This window comes from Polyodon spathula, chromosome 21 (assembly GCF_017654505.1).
Source record: "Polyodon spathula isolate WHYD16114869_AA chromosome 21, ASM1765450v1, whole genome shotgun sequence".
Taxonomy (NCBI): Eukaryota; Metazoa; Chordata; class Actinopteri; order Acipenseriformes; family Polyodontidae; genus Polyodon; species Polyodon spathula.
This window is the reverse complement of record NC_054554.1, coordinates 29720754-29741976: the sequence shown is the minus strand read 5'-3', so window position 1 is coordinate 29741976 and position 21223 is coordinate 29720754. Positions and strand designations below refer to the sequence as shown.

At 40.1% G+C, this 21223-nt stretch overlaps 2 protein-coding genes and 1 pseudogene across 3 annotated transcripts in view; 2 read left to right on the top strand and 1 right to left on the bottom strand.

Annotated features, from left to right (window-relative positions):
- The window catches only part of LOC121296360 (protein kinase C alpha type-like), a 105415-nt gene extending 99656 nt beyond the window's left edge, over positions 1 to 5759 (bottom strand). The window contains exons 1-2 of one of the 2 annotated variants that reach the window (XM_041221843.1): positions 5404 to 5759; positions 1205 to 1236 (exon numbers count right to left, since the gene is read on the bottom strand). In XM_041221843.1, coding sequence (XP_041077777.1) covers positions 1205 to 1236; positions 5404 to 5573 — 202 coding nt within the window. In that variant the 5' untranslated portion in view covers positions 5574 to 5759. The remainder of the gene's footprint in view (positions 1 to 1204; positions 1237 to 5403) is intronic. The other variant, XM_041221844.1, reaches the window with a different exon arrangement.
- A 1464-nt stretch (positions 5760 to 7223) lies between these two features.
- On the top strand, positions 7224 to 9602 carry LOC121296366 (beta-2-glycoprotein 1-like). The gene is made up of 4 exons (XM_041221855.1): positions 7224 to 7356; positions 7770 to 7934; positions 8631 to 8828; positions 9408 to 9602. Exons 1-4 carry the CDS (start codon positions 7287 to 7289, stop codon positions 9470 to 9472), a joined length of 498 nt encoding a protein of 165 aa, XP_041077789.1. The 5' UTR covers positions 7224 to 7286; the 3' UTR covers positions 9473 to 9602.
- Positions 9603 to 11999: 2397 nt separating this feature from the next.
- LOC121296144 overlaps positions 12000 to 21223 on the top strand; it is a 100556-nt pseudogene continuing 91332 nt past the window's right edge.

The following is a 21223-nucleotide window of genomic DNA, read 5'->3' as shown; positions in this document are numbered from 1 at the left end:
TTCTATGCGTTTACTATGGAAAACTTTTAGAAGGGAAAACCTAATCCAGTGGCACTACACTGACAATATTCTGCAATTCTGCAATGTGCTGCAATGGACTGGAACCACAGGTGGAAGAGACCAGTAGCACAGTGGTGCCACCGTCATACTGAGCAAACCAACACGCACTGGTGATCCGTTCAAGTACCATGGCACCACACCAACCAGTCCACACCCAATGCATGGTACACTACTGCACATAACCTTTAAAACACAGGATAATGACTTTACATAAGAAACCTGCTCAACAGTCCTGCAGATGCAAAGAAAAGGAAATGACAGAATGAACAACAAACCGCAGCGGAGGACAAGGTGCACTGTCTGTTGTTTGTAAGGCATTCAGAATTCACAAATGATGTACCGAGTGATTCTAACTTTTGAATTCAGCAGACCGAACAAGGGGACTGGAAATGCCAGCTCCTTGCTCGTTTCTGCGATCGCTGATTGAAAAAAGAGAGAAAGAAATGATTCTCAGGTTTCTTCTCTGTGCTTCCATACAAAACACGCTTGTAATACAACAGCTACATGGCTATAGAATTAGTGAACGCCATCCAAGGACTGCCGAGAATTTTCCATTCAGCTCTGCTTCACCAGCACCATTTCAGATGCTCCCGACAGCCCCTTATTAAAAAGTGTAGAAACAAGCCAGTGACTTCAAAGTTGTCTTTGCACAAGAATTTAAGCAGAACACCAAACCTTCACTTTCTGGTTGTCCTACCTATCCTTGTCAAGGTGCAAGAGCAAAAACCCCACTGTAAACACCCTTACACTCTGCCTCCATTTATATATCAAACGAATTAAAACTACCATGATGACAGCAGCCACTACCCACTACCTCACCTCTCTGCGTGTCACCTCGCAGGGCGCAGTTATCCCGGATTACAAAAAGAACATTATAACAGAAAGAAGCCTTCCTCTACAAGCTCGCCCCAGCATCAGCAAGGTTATTCCACAATCAGCCAGTCTATGACTCACCTCCCTTCAGTAATCGCGCCTCATTGAAAGAAGTCACGCCTACACAACACCGCTGACGTCCTGCGTGTGTACCATGTGCAGTTTCTTTAGGAGGTAACTGTCTCAGACAGTACATTATACGAAAGCAGCAGCAGGTGGAAATCCAGGTCATTCATAAAAAACTATTAAAAAAAAAGTGTCATTTACATACCTTGGCACTGAAATCCTTGCTTTCCAAACCCCCTAAAATAGAAAAGGAGTTGAATCAGTCAGAGTCCTGTGCACACGTATAATATATACTGACATGAACATTAGTGTTTCTGAACACAGTACAAATGCAAAGTGGTTTGTTTTGGCAAGCCTGATTAGCATAACTGGTTTACAGGAAATACAAGCAAGTTTGACAGCTTGCAACCAGCAGAGAATATCAAATAACTGATCCCACTGATGACCTGAAAAGCTTGTAAAGGCTGCCTAATATTTGGAGTGCCAGGCAGATATAATAACCCTGCCAATAAGAAATGAAAAGAAAACCAATCTGTTTAATAACCCTTAGGTCTGCAATCCACTACCAGGACCTGCACTGGAAACAATGCAACCCCTGCTGAGTAACAATGACAATGAGGGTAAATGGTAGGTGGTGTGAGGAGAGTAAAATGAAAAACTGAAGACTGTAATTGGGCTCCAAAATGTTTATTTTACTGAGAGGTAGGCAGGAAGTCTGAATAACAACTTGCAAAGAGGGGACAGCGAGGGAATGAACAAACTAAAAAAAAAAAGGAAAAAAAAACAGTTATAGCTCTGATTTGACAATGCCAATTTTGCTATTCACAACTATCTAATTGGGAACTTAAAAAAAAAACAAGCAAGCAAGCACACATTCAAAATCACCATTTATAAACCCATGAGAACGATGCATTGGCTAAACGAATACAATACATTTCCTAGGCATGCATCCATCTAGAGTATTTAATAATGCAGCAAAGTGAAAAACATGCAGCTAGAAACCAAAAATACAGTCTAATTAAGCATCCATTCAAAAGACTGCATTTAGCAAAACGAGAATTGTGCAAAATCCACAACAACAAACTATATATATATATATATTATATATATATATATATATATATATACACACACACATATATATATAGTTTCTATCTGCTCGCGTGTAAGTTATGTCATAAGTTTTCGTAACATCAAAAGCATTGTAGCCTTTAGTTCTTATTTTGAATTATCCCAAAAAAAAATATATATATATATATATATATATATATATATAAAAGACTTGTTCATGTGTAAGCGGTCGTCATTGTAATTCTTTTAATCTCTCAGGTCGTGTCAAAAAAGTAAAAAAATTTTTATTTAAGGTCGTGTCTCAAAAAAGTTTCATATTTTCAATAGTTATAGGTCAGATACTGTTTAAAAAAAAAAAAAAAAAAAAAAAAAAAAAAACTCTTGAATACAAAAAACTTCCCATCTTGTAGAACATAATTCACAATTCAGGTGATCCAGGTCATTAAGTCTATTGAAAGGGAGCTCGTTTCAACAGGTATCGCTTTTGTCTTAACTATCCTAATTTATTCCTCCCCAGAGCCTGGTATGAGGCATGTCTTCATGGAAGGTTTTGCGGTTCTGTTCAGCACAGACATTTGCAGTTATATTCTGAGTGCACGATTCATCCTTTAGTTTAGACTGAAGCTATCAGGTGCTGCTGCGGGCACCAAAATAAACTACAGCAAATCAACAGGCTTCCATTTCATTTATTATATAATAATAAACAAACTATTTCCTATGTGAGACAATTTCTACAAATCTCTGTGCAGAATTGTGAATGCTGTAATCATTTCTGTGGTCGCAGAACTGGGGGATCCTGGTAGGGTTAGTGATCGTTTAGGATTACAAAATAGTGCAGTGCTGGATGTAAACATGCACGCAGAATAATATTAAGGTGGGCGAGTAGAAAACTTTCTTATTACGTATTCATACATGCTGACATTCAGACAATTAAATACAGTTCAATATTGAACACTTGATTTGGTGTGTTTGATAATTATAAATAAGGGTTAAATTAACATTTGGGGAACTGACAGGGAGTGTCCCCAGTGCACTGAGGAAGCTCTGCCAGAAAGCTTACTGTACAAACAACAATGCTGTTATCTGCCCTGTCTGATCATCTTTACAGAAGAAACCACAGTAAAGACAGGAAAGTGTTATAAATCACAGTGAACGCATGACTAAGCTATAGGTGTGTATTGCAAAGCACAGGAAGGTATTGTAAAGCAGGTTAAAAAAACATATAACCCTATGGTAAACTATAAACAGTATATTCAAGGGAAAAGCATGGTGGAAAACTGTCATGGTAAGCTTGTATCAGGGTAAACCTCAGGGTTTGGGATTATAGTTTTTATATGCTTTATTATCCTAGAGAGGCACTGGAAATGCCCAGTGTTTTGGGATTCGCTGCTTTTCTGTTGTAATAGCGGCACAGTGCTCTGGGATTCCAATCTGCGGTGTACAAAAAACATGAACATTTCTGTTAATAACAGCAGCAAAAGTAATAAATATCCCCTGAATAACAGGAGCCCTACTCTTATCTGAAGCCCTGCTATCATCAGCAGTCCAAAAAGCAATGCCACCCGCACGACTCACACTGATAATCCTTGTTAACTGCGCTCTGAAGCACCCCAGTATTTCAGTAAGCCCGCATACAAACCATACCAGGGCTCCGCGGTCCTACATGATTGATGACAGTGCTAAAAAAACAGACAACTTATTTCCCTGTGAGAGACTCACCATTTTTTTAGGTGGGCTTGCCAACCTGCTATTGGCATCTTCGGGGATGGAAATAAGATCGCAGTTTGATCCATTCCTGGTTTTACTATATGTTAGATAAGACACACCTGAGCGTGTCACCTATACATAATGGCTAATCAAGCTCTGAGTAAAACCTGGAATGGGTGAAACCGATGCAACAGGAGTTTTTACTTCCATCCCTAATCTTGCTGCTAGCTGTGCATGTCTGGATGGTCCACTCTGCCCTTGTATTAAAAGGAAGGCTTATTTGATCTATATTTTAGTAAGGTTTATAGAGCTGGATTGAATACATGAATTAATGAATGAAGGAATGGATTCAGCAGCTGCACTCAGCACTCACTGTCCAGCCGAGTTCAATGTAATCATCAATATGAGATAAGCAGGATGCGCATTATTCATCTACTGGACAGTGATCCTTGACTTGTAATATAACATTGTAATACAGGGCTGTTGAAAAGGTAGGCGAAGGTGTTTATGAGAGGAACAATTTTGTACAGTAGAACAGCGCTTGCATAACCTCCTTCTGCTGTAAGTTGCAGCACAAGCCTGTGCGTTTGGCTCACAGCGTGACACAGTAGCAAGCAGGTTTCAGGGTGTAAGGAAGCTTTTCTGCTTCTACTTTTGGAATATGGTCTACTTCCCATCAGTGAAGAGAAGACTAACTTTCAGAAGATTAGTTATTATATCTGCAGTTTTGAGAGGTGTTATCATTCCTATCCCTCTATACAGATCTGCAGTGTTGAGTTAATTTAAAACCATAGGATAAACAATATAAATCTCACTATTACAGTACACAGTGTGATAACACACTGTATAAAAACGGGTGTGATTTATAGCCTGTTAAAATTCCACTACGGGGGTATTCCAATAGGAGGAAATCAACAGGACCCTATTCCAACACTGCTTGCTTATTTCATCTGGAAATGCCACTTTTGGTTGTTTCTTTCCACTAAAACGTTACTGTATTTACATACAGCAGATGTGGTTAGGTGGTGTTCGCTACCTACTACAGTGCATATTGCATAACCATGTACACTATCCAGTCCAAAGCAATACTGCATTAATATCTAGCTCAGTGAAGTGCAAAAGCATTGATAGCGAGGTATTCACAAATTCAGAACAGGGTATTGCGTGGAATTCCATGTGCTGTGCAGAGGTCGCACCACTGTTCCCTGGTAGAGCCCTGTGACTGGAGAGGCAGCGAAGTACTCTAGAATACACAACTACTACAGCAACGTTACTTGAGCTCATTTATGGTCAGCTGTTTGTTAAATGAAACGTATATTATACGACAACATATAAATGCACCCAGTCTTGCGGGATGCTAAGAATTGAGATATATATATATATATATATATATATATATATATATATATATATATATATATATATATATTTGAAAGAATGTGGCTAATATACTATCGGATTTAATATAACAACAAAAGCAAAAAAAAAAAAAAAAAAAAACTATTACAACATGCACTGTAATATTGCATTAGAACACATGATCTGTTTTTTTTTTTTTTTTTTTTTTTTTTCCCAGATTTAAAACTAAAAAGACAACAGACGACAAGAACAAAGTCAGCCGCTTACCAGATGAAGTCGGTGCAGTGGCTGCAGAAGGTGGGCTGTTTGAAGAACCGGGCTGTGAACTTGTGGTCTTTCACTTCGTGGACGTTTTTCTGTCTCAGAGCTCCTTTGCGGGCGAACCGGTTGGCTACGTCCGCTGAGGACGAGTCGTTCAGGTGTATCACATCAGCCATAATCACCAGAAACTTTTTACACAGGGAGCCAGAGAGAGAAAGCAAGAGGCAGAAGAGCAGGTAAGAGTCCCTCCTCCCGGGTTTTGATTTGCACAGTCTGCTGTGTTGTGTATATATTGCTGAAGGTACAACACAGCGCTCCCCCGGCAGCTGTCTATAGCACAACTAGTTAATGACAGCTCTGCCTGACTCTCTCCTCCCTCCTTTCACTGGGGCTGACGTCACCAACACACCGCTCTCAAATGGGAGTGGACGTGTATCTGCTCCAGCGTGTAACAGCGCCTATGAAAATGCATTGCATTGCGCGCATTTACCATGCAGAACTGGCACGAAAAGGTGCGTCTGGACTTTGTCTCGTTTAGTTTTTGCTGGACTTACTGTGAGTTTATTCGCTCGCAAACTGTAACCTGTACCTGTAATAGAATACGCAACGATTCCATCATATTACATTTAACCCTGTATTCTGGAAAATATTCCATTAAACAAAGCCATGCTATATCAAATCCATACTTTGTGCTACAATATTTACAAACACATACCGAAGGTGCTTCACTATGAAAGCAAAGCCAAACGCGCGCCACACAGCCTGAACACCTTGCTAGATTTAAAGTTAAGATTAAAATTATTTTCTGTAATCTCGGTACGTAACCGCATGCGTGTTCTATGTGTTGCTAACGAAGCTTTAAAAACAGCACACTTGGCGCTAGAACAATTTTTAAAGTTGGGGTACTGAAAGCCATTGAACAAAACTGTAGCCCCTGTATGATGGACGCCGTGCAAAGCCAAAGTTCCAACGCCTCTGATGGAAAGTGTAGGGTAAATAGAATGGTCTGGTAGTCAACGTCTCCACCTTGTGGCTGATAAATGAAATAGCACCCTGTAGTTCATTGCAGCTGTACTGCTCAGATCGATTGTTCAAGAGAAGCTCGGGCAGCAGTGCCCAAGCAAGGGTTCTGTAATGACTCTCCTCCTCGCAGCTGATGAGTCAGTACTATAGGGCTGAATGGTAAGGCACTTAGGTATATAGTGAAGAGTGTAGAGCAGGTTGTGATGAGGTGTAAAATGCCCTGGAGAGACCGCACTTTGAGTACTGGTCCCTGTACTACAAAACAGACACCATGACTGCACAAAGAGTCCAGAGAAGAGCAGCCAGACTAAAAAGGAAGGAGGATTGAAGATGGGCTCAGGGTACTGAATCTCTTTAGCTAGGAGGGTTAAGGGGGCATAATTACAGGTTTTTTTTTTTTTTTAATAATTTTTAAAAGGAGCTCATTTTGAAATGAAGTGGAGATGGTCTTCGCACAGAGGGTAGGAGCACGCACGTTTCTGCACAGAGAGTGGTGGGAGTATGAAATGGTTTTCCAAGCCAGGTGACTGATGCTGGGTCGCATTGGAAGCATGTGGCAGAATAGTTTTGTGAGTCTCACTTTAGATCAGCTGCTCACATTAAACAGCTTTCCAGGGCACCGAACAGTGTGTTGGGGTGCACCAGTACACCAGGGCCACCTGCTATTGCAGTACAAAGTTCAGTTGATTGAAATAAGTTGATGGGTTCACTCTGTGTAAATACTGTGCCAATTTCCCAGCAACATGTTATCAGTTGTTTATTTTGGAAAGAATAAGGGTTGTATATATTCACCGATCTCCACTCAGAGACTCAGATCAGCTGAATATCATTGCTCCTCTGCACAGCACAACACCAAAACCAGGACGATGCTGAAGAGACTTGTCTTATTACTAGTCTGGGGGGTTTCTTTGTATAACCTCGTGACTTCTGCCAGAGGTAAGCGCTTCTTTCAGTTATTTAAGGGCACATTTTTGTAATCTTTTGGCCGAGAGGGTCTTCTGAAAGGAGAGAGAACATACATGCAAGGAGCTACATGTAGATGCAGACACGGGCTGGAAGCATTGATTCTGTCTTTCTTGACTCAAGTATGAGCAAGTGCTACATCGCTGACTGAGAACTGACAAAATCATCACTTTGGAGATTTGAGCGTCTAATAGCTGTACCGCTTGCTCACATGCCCGCTGTGTAGCTATAGTAGCTCTTCAAAGCACATCTTCAAACTATTTGAGCTTCAAGACACACAGACACACACACACATCACATTTAAATTAACCCTTTTGTAAAAAAAAAAAAAACAGTTGTTGAGTAAGTAAAAACAGACTGTGTGCTCTGCATTTGTTTTATTGCAGAGGAGACTTGTCAAAGCCTGCCTGCAATACCGAATGGATACACCGTTGTTACACAGTATGACTGCAAGGAGAAGTTTGAGTACAGATGCCACAGCAATTACATCTTGGACGGTGCAGTGGAAGCCCAGTGTGGGAAAACAGAGACCCAGAAGCCAGTTTGCAGAGGTAGGACCTGTTTTCTACGGACTGGAGTCAACATTACTTAGCAATTTAGGGTTACTAAGCAGCAGAACTTTATAACCCCAAGCCCTTTTTTCACTGTGTGTTTGTTGCATGATGTTTATAAGGCTCAGTGCATCTACATCATATCCCTTCGTGACTGCATGCTTGCCGTTGCGGCTGTTTTTTTTACTTGTGCAAGTTTGCGGTGGACTTCTCATTATGTCTTGTTCATCATTGTTTTTTCTTTTTAGTGAAATTGATTGTCTGTTTCCAGTTTAAGTTTCCAAAAAAAATGTATAATTAATGGTAAATATACCTTTGTTTGACAATATCAAAACACCCATCAGATCGCAATTGATTGCCTCTGCACCAAAATCTGACAGCACACCACTTTCTAACATTACACAGGTCAAGTTTTGGTACACATACCATATTCTGACAATGTACCACTTTCTGACACTACACTGGCAAGATTTTCTTTCTTTCCTAAAACCATTGTGGGTGCTTGTGCGGTGACCAAACCAATTAGCATTACATAATTTAATCCCCTCCCTAAGAACTCTGCCAGGGTCAAGCAGCTCAACATCAAACCATTTTAGATGTGTCTGACAGAGGTTTTAATAGCGGACTGCAAAGCTTACATCATTATATGAAAATATAAACTGGAATATTGTCAAATGCTTTCATTGTTCTCTCCAGCTTCTTGCATCATCAGTGTACAAAGAGGTCGCATCTTGTACAACAATCAAAAGACCTGGCTGCACGACCTGCCAGAGAGGAGAGTCCAGCATTCTGACATGGTGGCATTCTATTGCAAAGATAAGGACAGGGGATGTGGCTACCCGGTTTATACCCAGTGTGTGGATGGCAATCTCACAATTCCATCCTGTTACAAAGGTACTGCATTCTTATTCGTGTGCATATGAAGGGCAAGGTGTTAGTCAAGTAAAACACATCACGATATATTGGGTATATTGGATGTGATGTCACATTTCTTTGATGGTCTCAGTTTATGCCTCACCTAGTGAGAAATTAAATTGGGGAACTTTCTGGTCTCAGTTTTAACCCTTTCAGTCCTGGCAGGACCTCAAAGTCCTGCTTTTTCTTAGCGCCACATGCCCTCGGGAATCACGCTGGAACCTTACGGGACTCCTAGGACACAGTCTGAGGTCGGGTAGAAATATATGCAAAAAATAAAGTTTTTGTCCTGTTCTCAATAAAGGAGTTTATTCTTCAGCTCAATAAAAATAATTCAGGACTGAAGAGGTTAAGCATTCTTACTTGTTCAACTGAACTTCACAATGTATTTCAATGAAGTAATTCAAATCTTCAGAATCAGCAGCATTGGCCTCTACTGTGTGCTCACCTTACATGAGTTCTAGATCCACTAAATTAACCTTAGATATGTGTCCAGAACTGATAGTTCCTGCAGAATTACAACTATACAATGAATGAGTGTTTTTTTTTTCTTTACAGAACCTAGTAGTTTCACATATAAATTCAAATATAGCAGCCTGCCATCGGAAATACAACAGTGCTGAAGCAATGAAATCTGATGACTAAAGAAAACAGCTGCCATTAAAGAATCTTCTTTTACCTGTTGTTTACCTGCATTTCTTTTGATGTCCTGATCATGGCAGATTCCTTCAAATAAAATATATTGTAATCTTCTCATCTGTTGTGACGTCCCTCTCTGAAGTGATGCTTGTGTGTTTGTGCATCATTCCTGTTGCACTGTGTGTTGGTACAGGACTGAGGCAATAGATCAGTCTCTATAGCTGCCTGCACAAGTGAACCTGGCTTTGGTTAGAGTGCTGGGTTTGGGAGCTCCAGTATATCTGGTTCTTCTTATTATTATTTTGGAATGAGGAAGCAAAGGCAATGTCATAGGGTATCTCATTAAGGACAAAGAAAAAACTCATTTAAAACGGGTTGCCTCGAGATCACGAGATAAATGATCACTTATCTGTTCTCAGTCTCTGATTAGGGTAAGGCAGGGTGTTTGCAAAAGGGGAGGGAATGGGGAATGCGTTTTTCTAAGCCAAATGATCTGGGAGACTCCACACCTCCACAAGCATCAGCACAAGCTAACACTAAACTGTCTCTGTGCCACAGATGCTAATGAGACAGCGTGGCTGTGCACTCACAGCCTGTGTACCGGGAGAATCAACAACAGGACTCTTTCATTGGGGGGGTGGGGGTGGGGTGGGGGGGGGGGGGGGGGGGGGGCTCACAGCTGCCAGCCTGTGAAACACTCAGCCCTGACGTTCGTTGACCCTCTTGTAGAATGGCGCCCAGTAAAAACAATGAGAGCTGTGGAGTTTCTGACCTCCCCTTTCTATATCCCCTGGGATAAGCCAGTGCTGGTCAGGATCACACTGCTAACAAATACTGCAGTACATGTGAGCAAAGAAATGGGTGAGCTCACGTTGTGGAAATACTGCAAGCCTGTGCTGGATCATATTGGAAGCGTGTGGCAGAATTGTTTTGCGAGCTTCATTTTAGATTAGCTGTTCACATTAAACAGCTTTCCTTGATACAGAACAGTGTGATCCTCTGTGGCACACAATGAGATGGCACACTGTGAAAACAATGAGAACCATCCTTTCTGTAACCCCTTGGGGTGAACCAGCGCTGGTCAAGGCTGCACTGTCAGCACATACTGATCAAAGAAACTGGTCACTGTGCAAATACTATAAGAGGGGTGAAGGAGAGGGACAGTGGCAATCAGCTGTTAGGCTAACAACCTAAAAACACTGCAAGTGCTCAAATGTAATATTTCGGTTTGGTAATTTTCTGGATTAATTTCGCAAGCTTGGAAACAAAGTATTGAATAAATCAAAGTTCATTTTCAACCAAGGGTAAATACCAGTAGGGTCCCGCTATGGACTTTGTTCCAGAGTGTATCATCCCAAAACTGGACTGTAAATAAACACTTCACTACATTTCTAAAATTAGGCAATTCATTTGTTCATTTATGGTTTGCAACATATTTACTTTTAAGAGACTCTTAAAATTGCTATGAAAGGTAATATCATTTGGTTTCCCTATAAATGTAGAGGAAAGCTTCAGATTGTGTTGCACAGTAATGGTATCGTTTTGTACGTTACCAGGTTACGTGTTCTATAGGAATGACATGGACATGTTTGTGGCCTCACTGGCAGAAATATGTTATACATCAAGATATTTTCATCACAAGGCATTGACGGCCGTCTCATTTGTTTGCCTGTTTTTTCTCCTTTTGTTGTTTCAGGTATTTTTTTAATCCGTGAAAAATGATCTTATGTTATCAGCTGTTTACTCTGGAAAGAATAAACAGGAGTTTATATTCTCTAAGGCCCAGAGATCAATGGAGTCTCAGAGCCTCTCTGCACAGCACAACACCAAAACCAGGACGATGCTGAAGAGACTTGTCTTATTACTGGTCTGCGAGGTTTCTTTGTATAACCTCGTGACTTCTGCCAGAGGTAAGCGCTTCTTTCAGTTATTTAAGGGCACATTTTTGTAAGCTTTTGGCCGAGAGGGTCTTCTGAAAGGAGAGAGAATCTGTTCACGTGTGGAACGACATGTAGATGCAGACATGGGGGTGGAAATCTTCGACCCCTGGTGAATGCCAGCATGACAGCACATGGAGCAATCCCATACCTGTCTGCAAACATACTCTTTAATTCTTTATTTAAAAAAAGCTTGGCTTATTCATGTAGTGTTAACTGCCAGGACTGAACAAAGGCATGCAACTCTATATGTGTCTACGTACAGTGCTGAACACTACATTTGCTTTGTGTTCACTACCTGTGCAAGCAGTACTAGAGCCCCACTGGAGCCTGACACACACTTTTTGTTCCGTGCGCTCAGGTGGGGTCCAATTATTGTTGCACAGGAAGTAAACTGTGTGCGTTTTTCAATGTAATTGATTACAGTTGTGTGATTAATCGATGCATCCTCAAAGCGCCTTCCAATCAATTTCTCCAGGAAGTATTAAAGGGATCGGGACCGGCCTGTGTTAACAGAGTTAAAGAAGCTTGTCCGTTTGCATTTTAACAGGCTTCTCCAGTTTCCATGGCAACGACTGACGTCTCCCTGCTGTCTGCGGAAGAAGGAAATGACGATGCCAGTGCTTGCTGGGATGGAAGTTTAAACGGTTTGCAGCTGGATTCTGAGTGTAAGTATTCACGGTATTTTGCTATAGTTTGTTCATTTGTAGCACACAGACTGGGCTAATGCCACAGGGTTAAAAATCAGAGTATGTTATTACAATGTGCCATTAACTCCACTGCAATTGCTACGAGTGCTTACCGGTTTAACCTTGCTTTTGAAATGGTGTCTGCTTGCAAAACGGTGCTCTGAAAGAGATCCCGAAAGTGTACAGTACTGCAAATGTTCCTGTATACTGTGCATTTAACGCTCAGTTAGTGAGAGAGATTTCTGTGCGGTATTTGTTAATCTTAAACAGTGTCATTTTAACAAACTGAGATAGACCGAATTGAAGAATACCTTTTTTGTAGTCGTCTTGTAATGTTGTTTTATGTGAACTGTCTTCAGGGCTGCGCAAATAGCTTACCGGTAGATTTTATTGACTAGGTTTAGAGAACGTGAAATGTGTGTTTATATATATAAAAAACATTAAAAAGTGTTTTGTGCAGCGGCAGTCATCTTAGTGCAGGTAAAAATCCTACAGCAGTAATATAAATACTACTAGAAACACACGGAGCTAAATCTAGTGAGATCTCTTGTTTTATCATCAAACTTTAACCAGGCTTCTTAAACACAACAGCCTCAAATGAACCGCTGTGTTTATTATAGAGCATGTTTCTATTAAAGTTTTCATATGATCTTTCGATTGTACTGTCTTACAGTTTTTACTGTGGAAAGGCTGCTTCAAATGCACGCTATTACTTATCTGGCAAAAAACACTCTCGCAGTCTTTGATTGTAGAAACGGAATAATAGATATTTCTCATGGGCTCAGACACTAACTGGCTCACGGTTGTTTGTACCAAAGGTAACTTTAAAAATAAAGGAAAAGTGAGATTTGAAATACAGGCGCAGTAGATTCCCTCTGATTTCAGTTTTAATCCCAATCACACTGAAATCCATTCTGATAGCAGCTGTAGAAACTGAATTTCAGATTAGACTGAAAAAAGGTGAACGTTTTTCCGGCTGATTTTTAGGTAATGTTGAAGAAGGCTCTTTTCTGTATTTGTTGAAAGTGTTATGTATAAATGCGCTGCACCTTTTCTTCACAGTCGTTCTCTTTTGCATTTTCAGCTGTTGCTCGACGCAGGCCACAATGAGCAGCCAGGAGCAGACATGGGAGAAACTGGATTCAGAGTTTGATCACTATCTGGTGGACATGAAACCATATGTTCTGAAACTACCACACAAATCAGGTACAATTAGGAGGACAAGCACTCCCTGTAGAATGGGCTAAAAATGGACGAAAGAGCCCACTTTCTGAGCAATTAATCAGCGTGATGCAGAATAATAAAACAACTATTAGCAGGCTTAATTCACACATCCCCTAACTTGTAGCTGAAGAATGGACCAGCTTTACCATTGGGGACAAAGAGATGGCACGCCAGAGCTGTGTGGTATGGGGCTGATTGGGTATTGGGTATGGAAAGGGTTGATATAGGTAGAAGGTGTGGGAGGGGTGTAATTTACTAGGGCACCAGCCGGGAGCGTGCAGCAGGTAGGCTTGATGCAGACAGCTAAAGGGTGCACACCTGCCGTGGCTCCATGCACATTCAAATAAAATCATTTTGCTTTGGGGTATGGTTAGTGCAGATCACATAATGAAGTGTCAATGCTGCAGTGCCTTTCCTCCCTCTTCGACAGAGCGTCAGAGATGTGCCCTGTGGATCAAGAAGCTTTGTGAGCCCTCGGGTTCAGGCACAGGAGTCACAGGCAGGAAAAACCGCAACATGTACACCAGACTCTTACTGCACATGCTGAGAAGAGGGGTCCTGGAGGGGCCGTTTACCCACAGACCAGAGCCAGGGACACTGAAAACATTGCCCACATATATGGTACCGCATCACAACCCTTTCATGTGTTTTGCAGTGGCCAGGCGTAGCCACAAGGTGGCACAGTTGACTTATTTTAATGCTTGCCTATGCCCTTTTTGCTTTTGTATACTTTTCCGTGTGCTGCGTTTGTCATTCCTAAATTCTGCAAACATAAAAAAAACAACAAAGTTGGTGCTAGTGGAGGAAATATTTTAGATCAAACCTTGGGGTTAGTGACTGTCTATTTTAATTTTTTTGTATAATTTTATCCAGTAAAGTTGCAGTATCTTCAAAAATATAGAACGGGCATTTAAACACATGTGAACTAGCTGTAACATATTTAACTATAATTTCTGGCCAAGTGTTAAAAAAATTTTACTAAACGTGTGTAAAGATGCATGGTAATACATTCAATTGAACTCTTTAACTCTCAAACACATTTCTTCCAGTCAATCTACTTTGACGAGCCCCTGTCCGCGAGGCCCCGGGACCAGAGCCTACCGAGAGACTGCCTGACTGGGTGACAGGGGAGCTGGGCAATAGAGACGCCAACGTAGACAACTCCTGGAGGCTGACACCCAGAGAAGACAGGACCTTGACCTCCTCACCATGTCCTGCACACAGGTCCGTTTTTATAGCACTGCGTGTTGTAGTGATGGCCAGGCTGCTTTGATATTAATCCAGGACAGAAGGAAATATAGAGAGTGAAGAAAAGGATTGTGGGTGCAAGCACAGAGCACATTTATATTAGTAGTCAAAATCTTCAGACCATACATCGCCTATTTCCACAGTTCCATTCTGTAACATACCTGTCACAATCAGATGCTTTTCAAATGCATGCATACACACACATGTGCGTAGGTCTGACAAATTAATGAAAATGCTACTGCTTTAAAAATAAATTCTAAAAACTTTACTGTATCCTTGGTCTGTACTCCTTTTTAACCAGCAGGGGGTGCTAAGGAACTGAGTGTACACAGCAGCCATTGTAAGTTTTGAGTCCCTCTGCATTGGCTGGTTCTGTTCAAAGCAGCCTTCTTTAAATATGTGTTAAATGTTCTCACTGAATTTGAGACACTGTTCAGTTCCCAGTTTGGATTCCCTAAAGACATCAGTAGTTCATGTCAGTTCCCAGTATGCTTGTTCAGGTTATTCCTTGTGTCACATTTTTACTATGCTTGTTGTTTTGGCTTCACTTCTTACAGCATGTGGTTAATAGAAATAGCAGAGCTCTCAAGCCTGAAATAATGTATGCAATTATAAACAATTAGAGCACTCCCCCCTCTCTGGAATATCGTCTTTGACAGGCAAGCGTTTGTCTGTCCTAATGATGTGCTTGCTTCCATGAGTTTGAGTTTAATAGTAATTAATGTGCAATCGGTGGCAAGGCTCAATAGCCATATTTCTGAATTAGCATTATAAAGAGAGCAGCCATTATTTAATATTCATACTGGCAATTTGAAGAAACAAATGGCCCTTTAATGTATTAGTTAATGTAGCTTAATCTTCTCTCCATCTGTGCATAGGATCTGTGTTGCTGTGTTGTCTGGAACATGTTTAGGATAGCGCTGCTATAATATTTCTGAATTTGTAAACAATTTGTTTTAAATTGTGCAGAGCAGCACACGTATTTTGTGTAGTTTTAATGGGCAAATAGTTTATTTAATAGTCCAGATTATGAGATTTGTATTAGATGTGTAGCCATTCTGTTTATTATTAAATTCACAGAATTGGCTGTAATAATCAACTTGTCCAGCAGATGGTGTTAGTGTGTATATACATCTGTTGTAATGTAGTAATGGGTTCAAATAGGTGTGCTGAATGTTCACTGGATGATATTTAATTATTCAAGCCTTGAAGGAAAAGTGTCTGATGTTGTCCCTGTTTGATTACTGTATTTTATTATTGGGATTGCATTCCTCTTTAGAATTGGGGAAATTTGAATTTGAAAGTCAGTCCTATTAAGCTGTCTGTGGTGGGTGAGTTAGTTGATTTTCCTTGTTTGCATTAGTTCCGAATGTAATGAACTCTGAAGGGTAGTCCAGCAGAGAGCAGGGATTTATTAACTACAGTTTAAATACGTGTCAGTCTTGTGAAATGAGAAAAAAGCTCCCTGTTCAGGCTTTACAAAACAGTTGAAATTGTACTGGCTAGTGTTTTAATAAAAACATCCTTCTGCCTTTGACTTAAGCTCTTGAGGCAGTGGCAGAGTGTAAGAGCTCTACAGCCTCCCTCTCACAGTAAAGCCCTGCACACTTGAGCTTTAGCTAGTGGAGCTGTCATGCACAATCCAGTAACGGGGATCCAAACTCATGACCTTTACATGAGGCCATTATAATTCAGCTCAGTTGAAAACGAGAAGTTAATTAACCATCTGAGGGTTAAGTTGTGTCCTTCACTGTCTTTTAGATGGCATCTACCTGGAAAGAAAGTAAATGAAAGCTTCTGGAGGGAAGCTCAAGATTGTTATTGAAAGTGAGGAGGTCACAGAAAGGGAAAGGTCCTATTGGTTATTATTATTGAAACACACCTATAATGCTGACATTGCAGTCACATGGAATCAAGCCCAGTGTTCTGTGTTGATGATGGAGGCACCACTCTACTTCACGAATTGAAAGACCGGTCCACTGATGCGAACGTGATCATTACCCAGTACTTTCAGACTCTGATATTATTATTATCCGCTGGAGATACGCACGTGTGTCACAGATAGCTAGAGAACCACTTGTGATGAAACCTGGTCAGGACATTCTTTACCATTAGTGTTTGAGAGTGCCACAGTATGGGCATATATGGAGGAACTTTTTTGTTCTCTTCATATCTGTGCATGTCACATTCTATATGTAGGTCACGGTTGTCAATCTTTGCACGATACTGATGTACAGCTGTGGCGGGGGATGTGCTCTATGTTCTTACATTCATTACTTTCCTGATTTAGCTGTTCAGTAACAATGTTATTGTTCTCTGTCTTAAAATGCATTTATTAATTTTTTTAGCCAAAACAAGGCAATTGTAAAAACGCTCCATGTTCCCTACAGATTTAATGTGTGTGGTTTTTGCCTTATTTGGAGGTGCAAAGGCTATAAAAATCACAGCACAGAACTACATTAACTTTGTGCTCTCTCAGCATAATCTTGAAGTTGTCTGAACTTTTAGCTTGAACTTGACCTAGCGCATCAAAGAAGTACTGAAGAAAATTCCTAAGGTCTGATTTCCGCGTCTGAAACAATTCATCTCTTAATTTGTTCTAGCGTTCGTTGATATCTGCCTCTTTTTTTCTTCTGTGCTAGCAGGAATGAAAAGAATAGTTTTCTAGTAGTTGCCATGTGTGTTTTTCTGTTGAATTATTTATCTGAATTATTTATCAAATGTAATAATAATAATCATTTATTATGTAACTGTAGTTTGTTGTTGTCTCAAATTTTACAGCTATTTCAAGCCTCCCTTTGAAATATTGTTTTTAAAATGATTTTCTTTTTTGTACCCCACTTTTTCATCACTTTTTATTAAACCACTAGTACAGATTATCAAAGGCTTTTTTTCATTCAGTTGGAAGAAATTTGTTTCTTAGTTAATTGTGCATCCCAAGAATGTTTAATGTGCTGATCTTTGTATTACCATCCGATACCACTGTAAAAAAAACAATGCAAACTTGAATTTTATCACTTGGCAAAATCTTAATAACAAACCAATATTAAAATGTTAAAATGCAACTCTTGTCAGCTACAAGTCCTTGGGTAATCCCAGACCCTTTATTCCTCCTCCTGACAATGTTTGACTGTAACCTTCTTGAAGTTTTCTTTCAGGAGTTGCAGCATTGCAAGCTCCTCGGCCGACCAGCGGGTGGCGCACTTTACTTGCAGAATCTCTGTAGCAAGCGCGATTTTCATGGGAAAGTGATCAGTAGAAACATTACAAAGTTATTCTTTGAGGGGGTGGTCTGTAAACCAGTAGAGTGTATCTACTATAACATGGTCCCTAGATATTGCTTACGTGCTCAGTGTAACTGGTACAGGAGTCTGCTCATAGACTATACTTCAAATGCATGCCAGTGCTATTTGACTTACTGTTTATTGCGCTAGGTCATTAGTAAAATGAATCATTTGAGATTTATAAAAAGCTAATTAATTTTTGTTATGTTAGGAACATCTGCTAATTCAGTGTTTTATTTTTGCATAATGCAAGATCTGGCTTTCTGCTAAGTTAGCTATCAGATAATAATCTTATGAATTGTGACCTAATCTCCTGCTTGAAGTCCTGGTGGTGCAAAATGAGTGTGACATCCACAGCTCCCAAGCTCCCTTGGAAACAAGGTGATGGATCTGATCTTTGACAGCCTCCAGTGCCGCTGTGTAAATGGTCTATCAGTCCATCTGCAGGTTAAGTAAATAGAGATTCATGTCAGTTTCCTTTAATCAGTGCAGCAGCACCTCATTCCTCCTTAGGAAGTCTTGACTGTCCTTCCCTTTTGATCTTTGCAGTCTCAAACTGTAGGCACATCTCATTCGATTACCCTAAGCCAGCAGCTGAGGATATGTGAGGGTAGATTTAAAAATGACATTCCAGTAGAATTCCCCTGTGGAGGAACACAAAGTCTTGTGTGCTGGTGTCGTTGTAAAGATTTTCTTAATGGGCAATTATCTCTTGAGCCACAAAGATCATTTGTAGCGCTGTGTCTGTTTGTGCGCTATATGTATATATCTGTGTGTGTGCTGGAATATCGGTCTGGAAGCTGTAGTAGGAGTTAATGTTATAAAGTATAGATCTATATAGTACGGAGTGCTGAGTTTAGCTTGCAGAGATACATTGTATACAATTACTACCAAGGCCTTAAAAATGGTTACATTGTATTGTTACTATTTAAACAAATATTATTATTATTATTAACAGCAGCAGCAGCCTGTGCAGAAATATAAAAATAATTTTCTCAGCTTTTGTAGACACCCATTTGGATGACAGTCATCTCACTGAGATTATTTCAGTCCGTTAAAGATAGCTTTGAGGGCATGTAATTAGCTCCATTAATATTCGTAATTAGGTACTGAAACAAATTAGCCGTGCCTGTCGAAACTGAACTACAAACACTTTTTGCCTGGGATGCTCCAGGATTCTTGTTTTTTTTTTTTTTTAATATATATATTTGGCACCCACCAAGAATTAACTTGACAGTGACTTTGAGCTTAGTTTTTTTTTTTTTTAAATCAGAAATGTAATGTACATATACACAACACTTGCTGTATATTCCGAAAACTGTATTTTATTTTGTTATATTAACTGTAGACAAGATCAGTTTAAAACTGGTTTCTGCACTAATCTGAAACATTGTTGTTTTTTTTAGATTCTATTTTTGTGTTCTTGTTTTTTTTTTACTTCATGGCCCCGTATACAGTGTATGTACAGTAGCCTATATAAAAAGATCAATGTCAGTACCCTTATTTTCATGTTTAAGTTGAATTCCTGATGCTTATTATTCTGTGAATTGACTACAGGAGGAGACACACGTACAGTGAGAAGTTAGCATCGCAAGCACGTTCCAATATTTTGACGCACAGATCAGATGAAAAAAACCATGTGGCTGAACAGGCTGTAAGTCCCCCCCTTATCCCCAGATAAAAAAAAAAAAAAAACTAAAGACTTTTAAAAATAAAAATTTGCACCATTTGTAATCTCTGCTGCTTTTTATTATTTCCAGGGATGGAAATAACACTCCTATTCCATAGCAGTTTGATCCATTCCTGGTTTTACTGTGAGTTTAGTAAGACTTCTCTTGCTAATCAAGCACGTAGTAAAACCTGGAATGGGTGAAACTGCTATGCAATAGGAGTCTTATTTCCATCCGTGTATTCAGATTGAAAACTGAGATTTCCCACTGTTTTGCCTTTATTAAACCTTATGTATTGAACATTCACGAAGGAGGGGTGTGAACAATCACAACAATTATTACAGCTCTAAAACATCCAGCTCCTTTGAAGGAATTGGAATTGGGAATTGATTCGAAATAGGAAAAGGAAAAGGTCTAGCTGGGTGTAGTGTCCTGGATTGGAATGGAGTGAGTTTGTGATTTTTCTAGGAAGATGTGGGTCCCATGTGTTGGATCTGCTCATTGTTACTCAGACATTCCACTCTTGGCTTGCTGACGATGCGTTCAATTAAAGATCAAAAAGCCAGTGGCCTAAGCTGTCTGAATCGTCTTCTGCAGCGGTGATTAAAATGACTTTCCTTATTGGATTTCAGAATGATGGGCAGAGGAGACTCGTAACCTCCTTTGATGACAGTGATCTTGAAGCCCGTCTGAACAGCTGGAACCTGGGGGTATGAGTGGAGTTCTTCACATTGTTTCTTGACATTTTTTGCATTTTTGTTTTATTTTGAAATAGCCTCCTTGGGTAAAACAAGAGTGCTACATAATAAAAGAAGGTTAACTTAAAAAAAAAATAACAATAATAATAATAAATAATACCTGTATTAATAATTGCACGCAGTATTAATTAAGTTGACTGTTGCATGGGCATTACCGAAACAACAATGGGTTTTAAGAAATGAAGTGAAATAGACGTCTTGACCAAGTTGCTTCTAAGTTTCTCTCCGAATTCTGATTTAAGCGTTTTGAACTTGCGAGTGATCTTTGAGTGCTTGAGAATGACCCCTAACAGTGCCTTGTAACAGGGTGCTGTTTCAGTACAGAAACAAAAAGAAAGAAAGAAAGAAAAGATAACGGTGGTGCCTTTTTACACTACAGACTAAAGAAGAAAAAGGGTTTCGGATTGCACAGGAGGTTAATGTACGCTGGCCTGTCACCTCTGAAACAATCTCAGTGAATACATGGCAAGGGTGCCATCCAAAGCACATCTTCTGGAGCTGGCAGTCCACAGCCTTCAGAAAGAAAGAAAGAGATAGAAAAAGAGTCCTCGCTGACTTCTGGGAAACGCTTGAACTCGTCAGTTGCTACATTTGGACATAAAATTATTTACACTCGGGAGACACCGGCATGGCCTTTGTGAAAAGAAAAATACCAAGAGGAAAAACTGTTTGATTGTGATAAAATCTGAGCCGTTGGCTGGATAGACTTATGTAAACTTAATGTAGCAGCAATGTGAAATGTGGTTGGCTGGCTCTTATCTCTGTCTGGAGCGTCTTCTGTCTGAATTTTGATAAGTCCTGCACTGACTTTCCATACCCCTTCATGCACTGATCGATGCAGGAACAATCTTGCAGTGGATCAGATGTGAACGTGAAGGTTTGCACCATTACAGCTTTTTTTATACGTTAAGAGAGTCCTTTTGAG

Excerpts from the sequence above, each read along its gene's own strand:
- LOC121296366 (XM_041221855.1), top strand. The coding sequence starts at position 7,287 with ATGCTGAAGAGACTTGTCTTATTACTAGTCTGGGGGGTTTCTTTGTAT. Across the intron at positions 7,357-7,769 it reads CCTCGTGACTTCTGCCAGAG|AGGAGACTTGTCAAAGCCTG; the intron begins GTAAGCGCTTCT and ends GTTTTATTGCAG. Across the intron at positions 8,829-9,407 it reads AATTCCATCCTGTTACAAAG|AACCTAGTAGTTTCACATAT; the intron begins GTACTGCATTCT and ends TTTTCTTTACAG.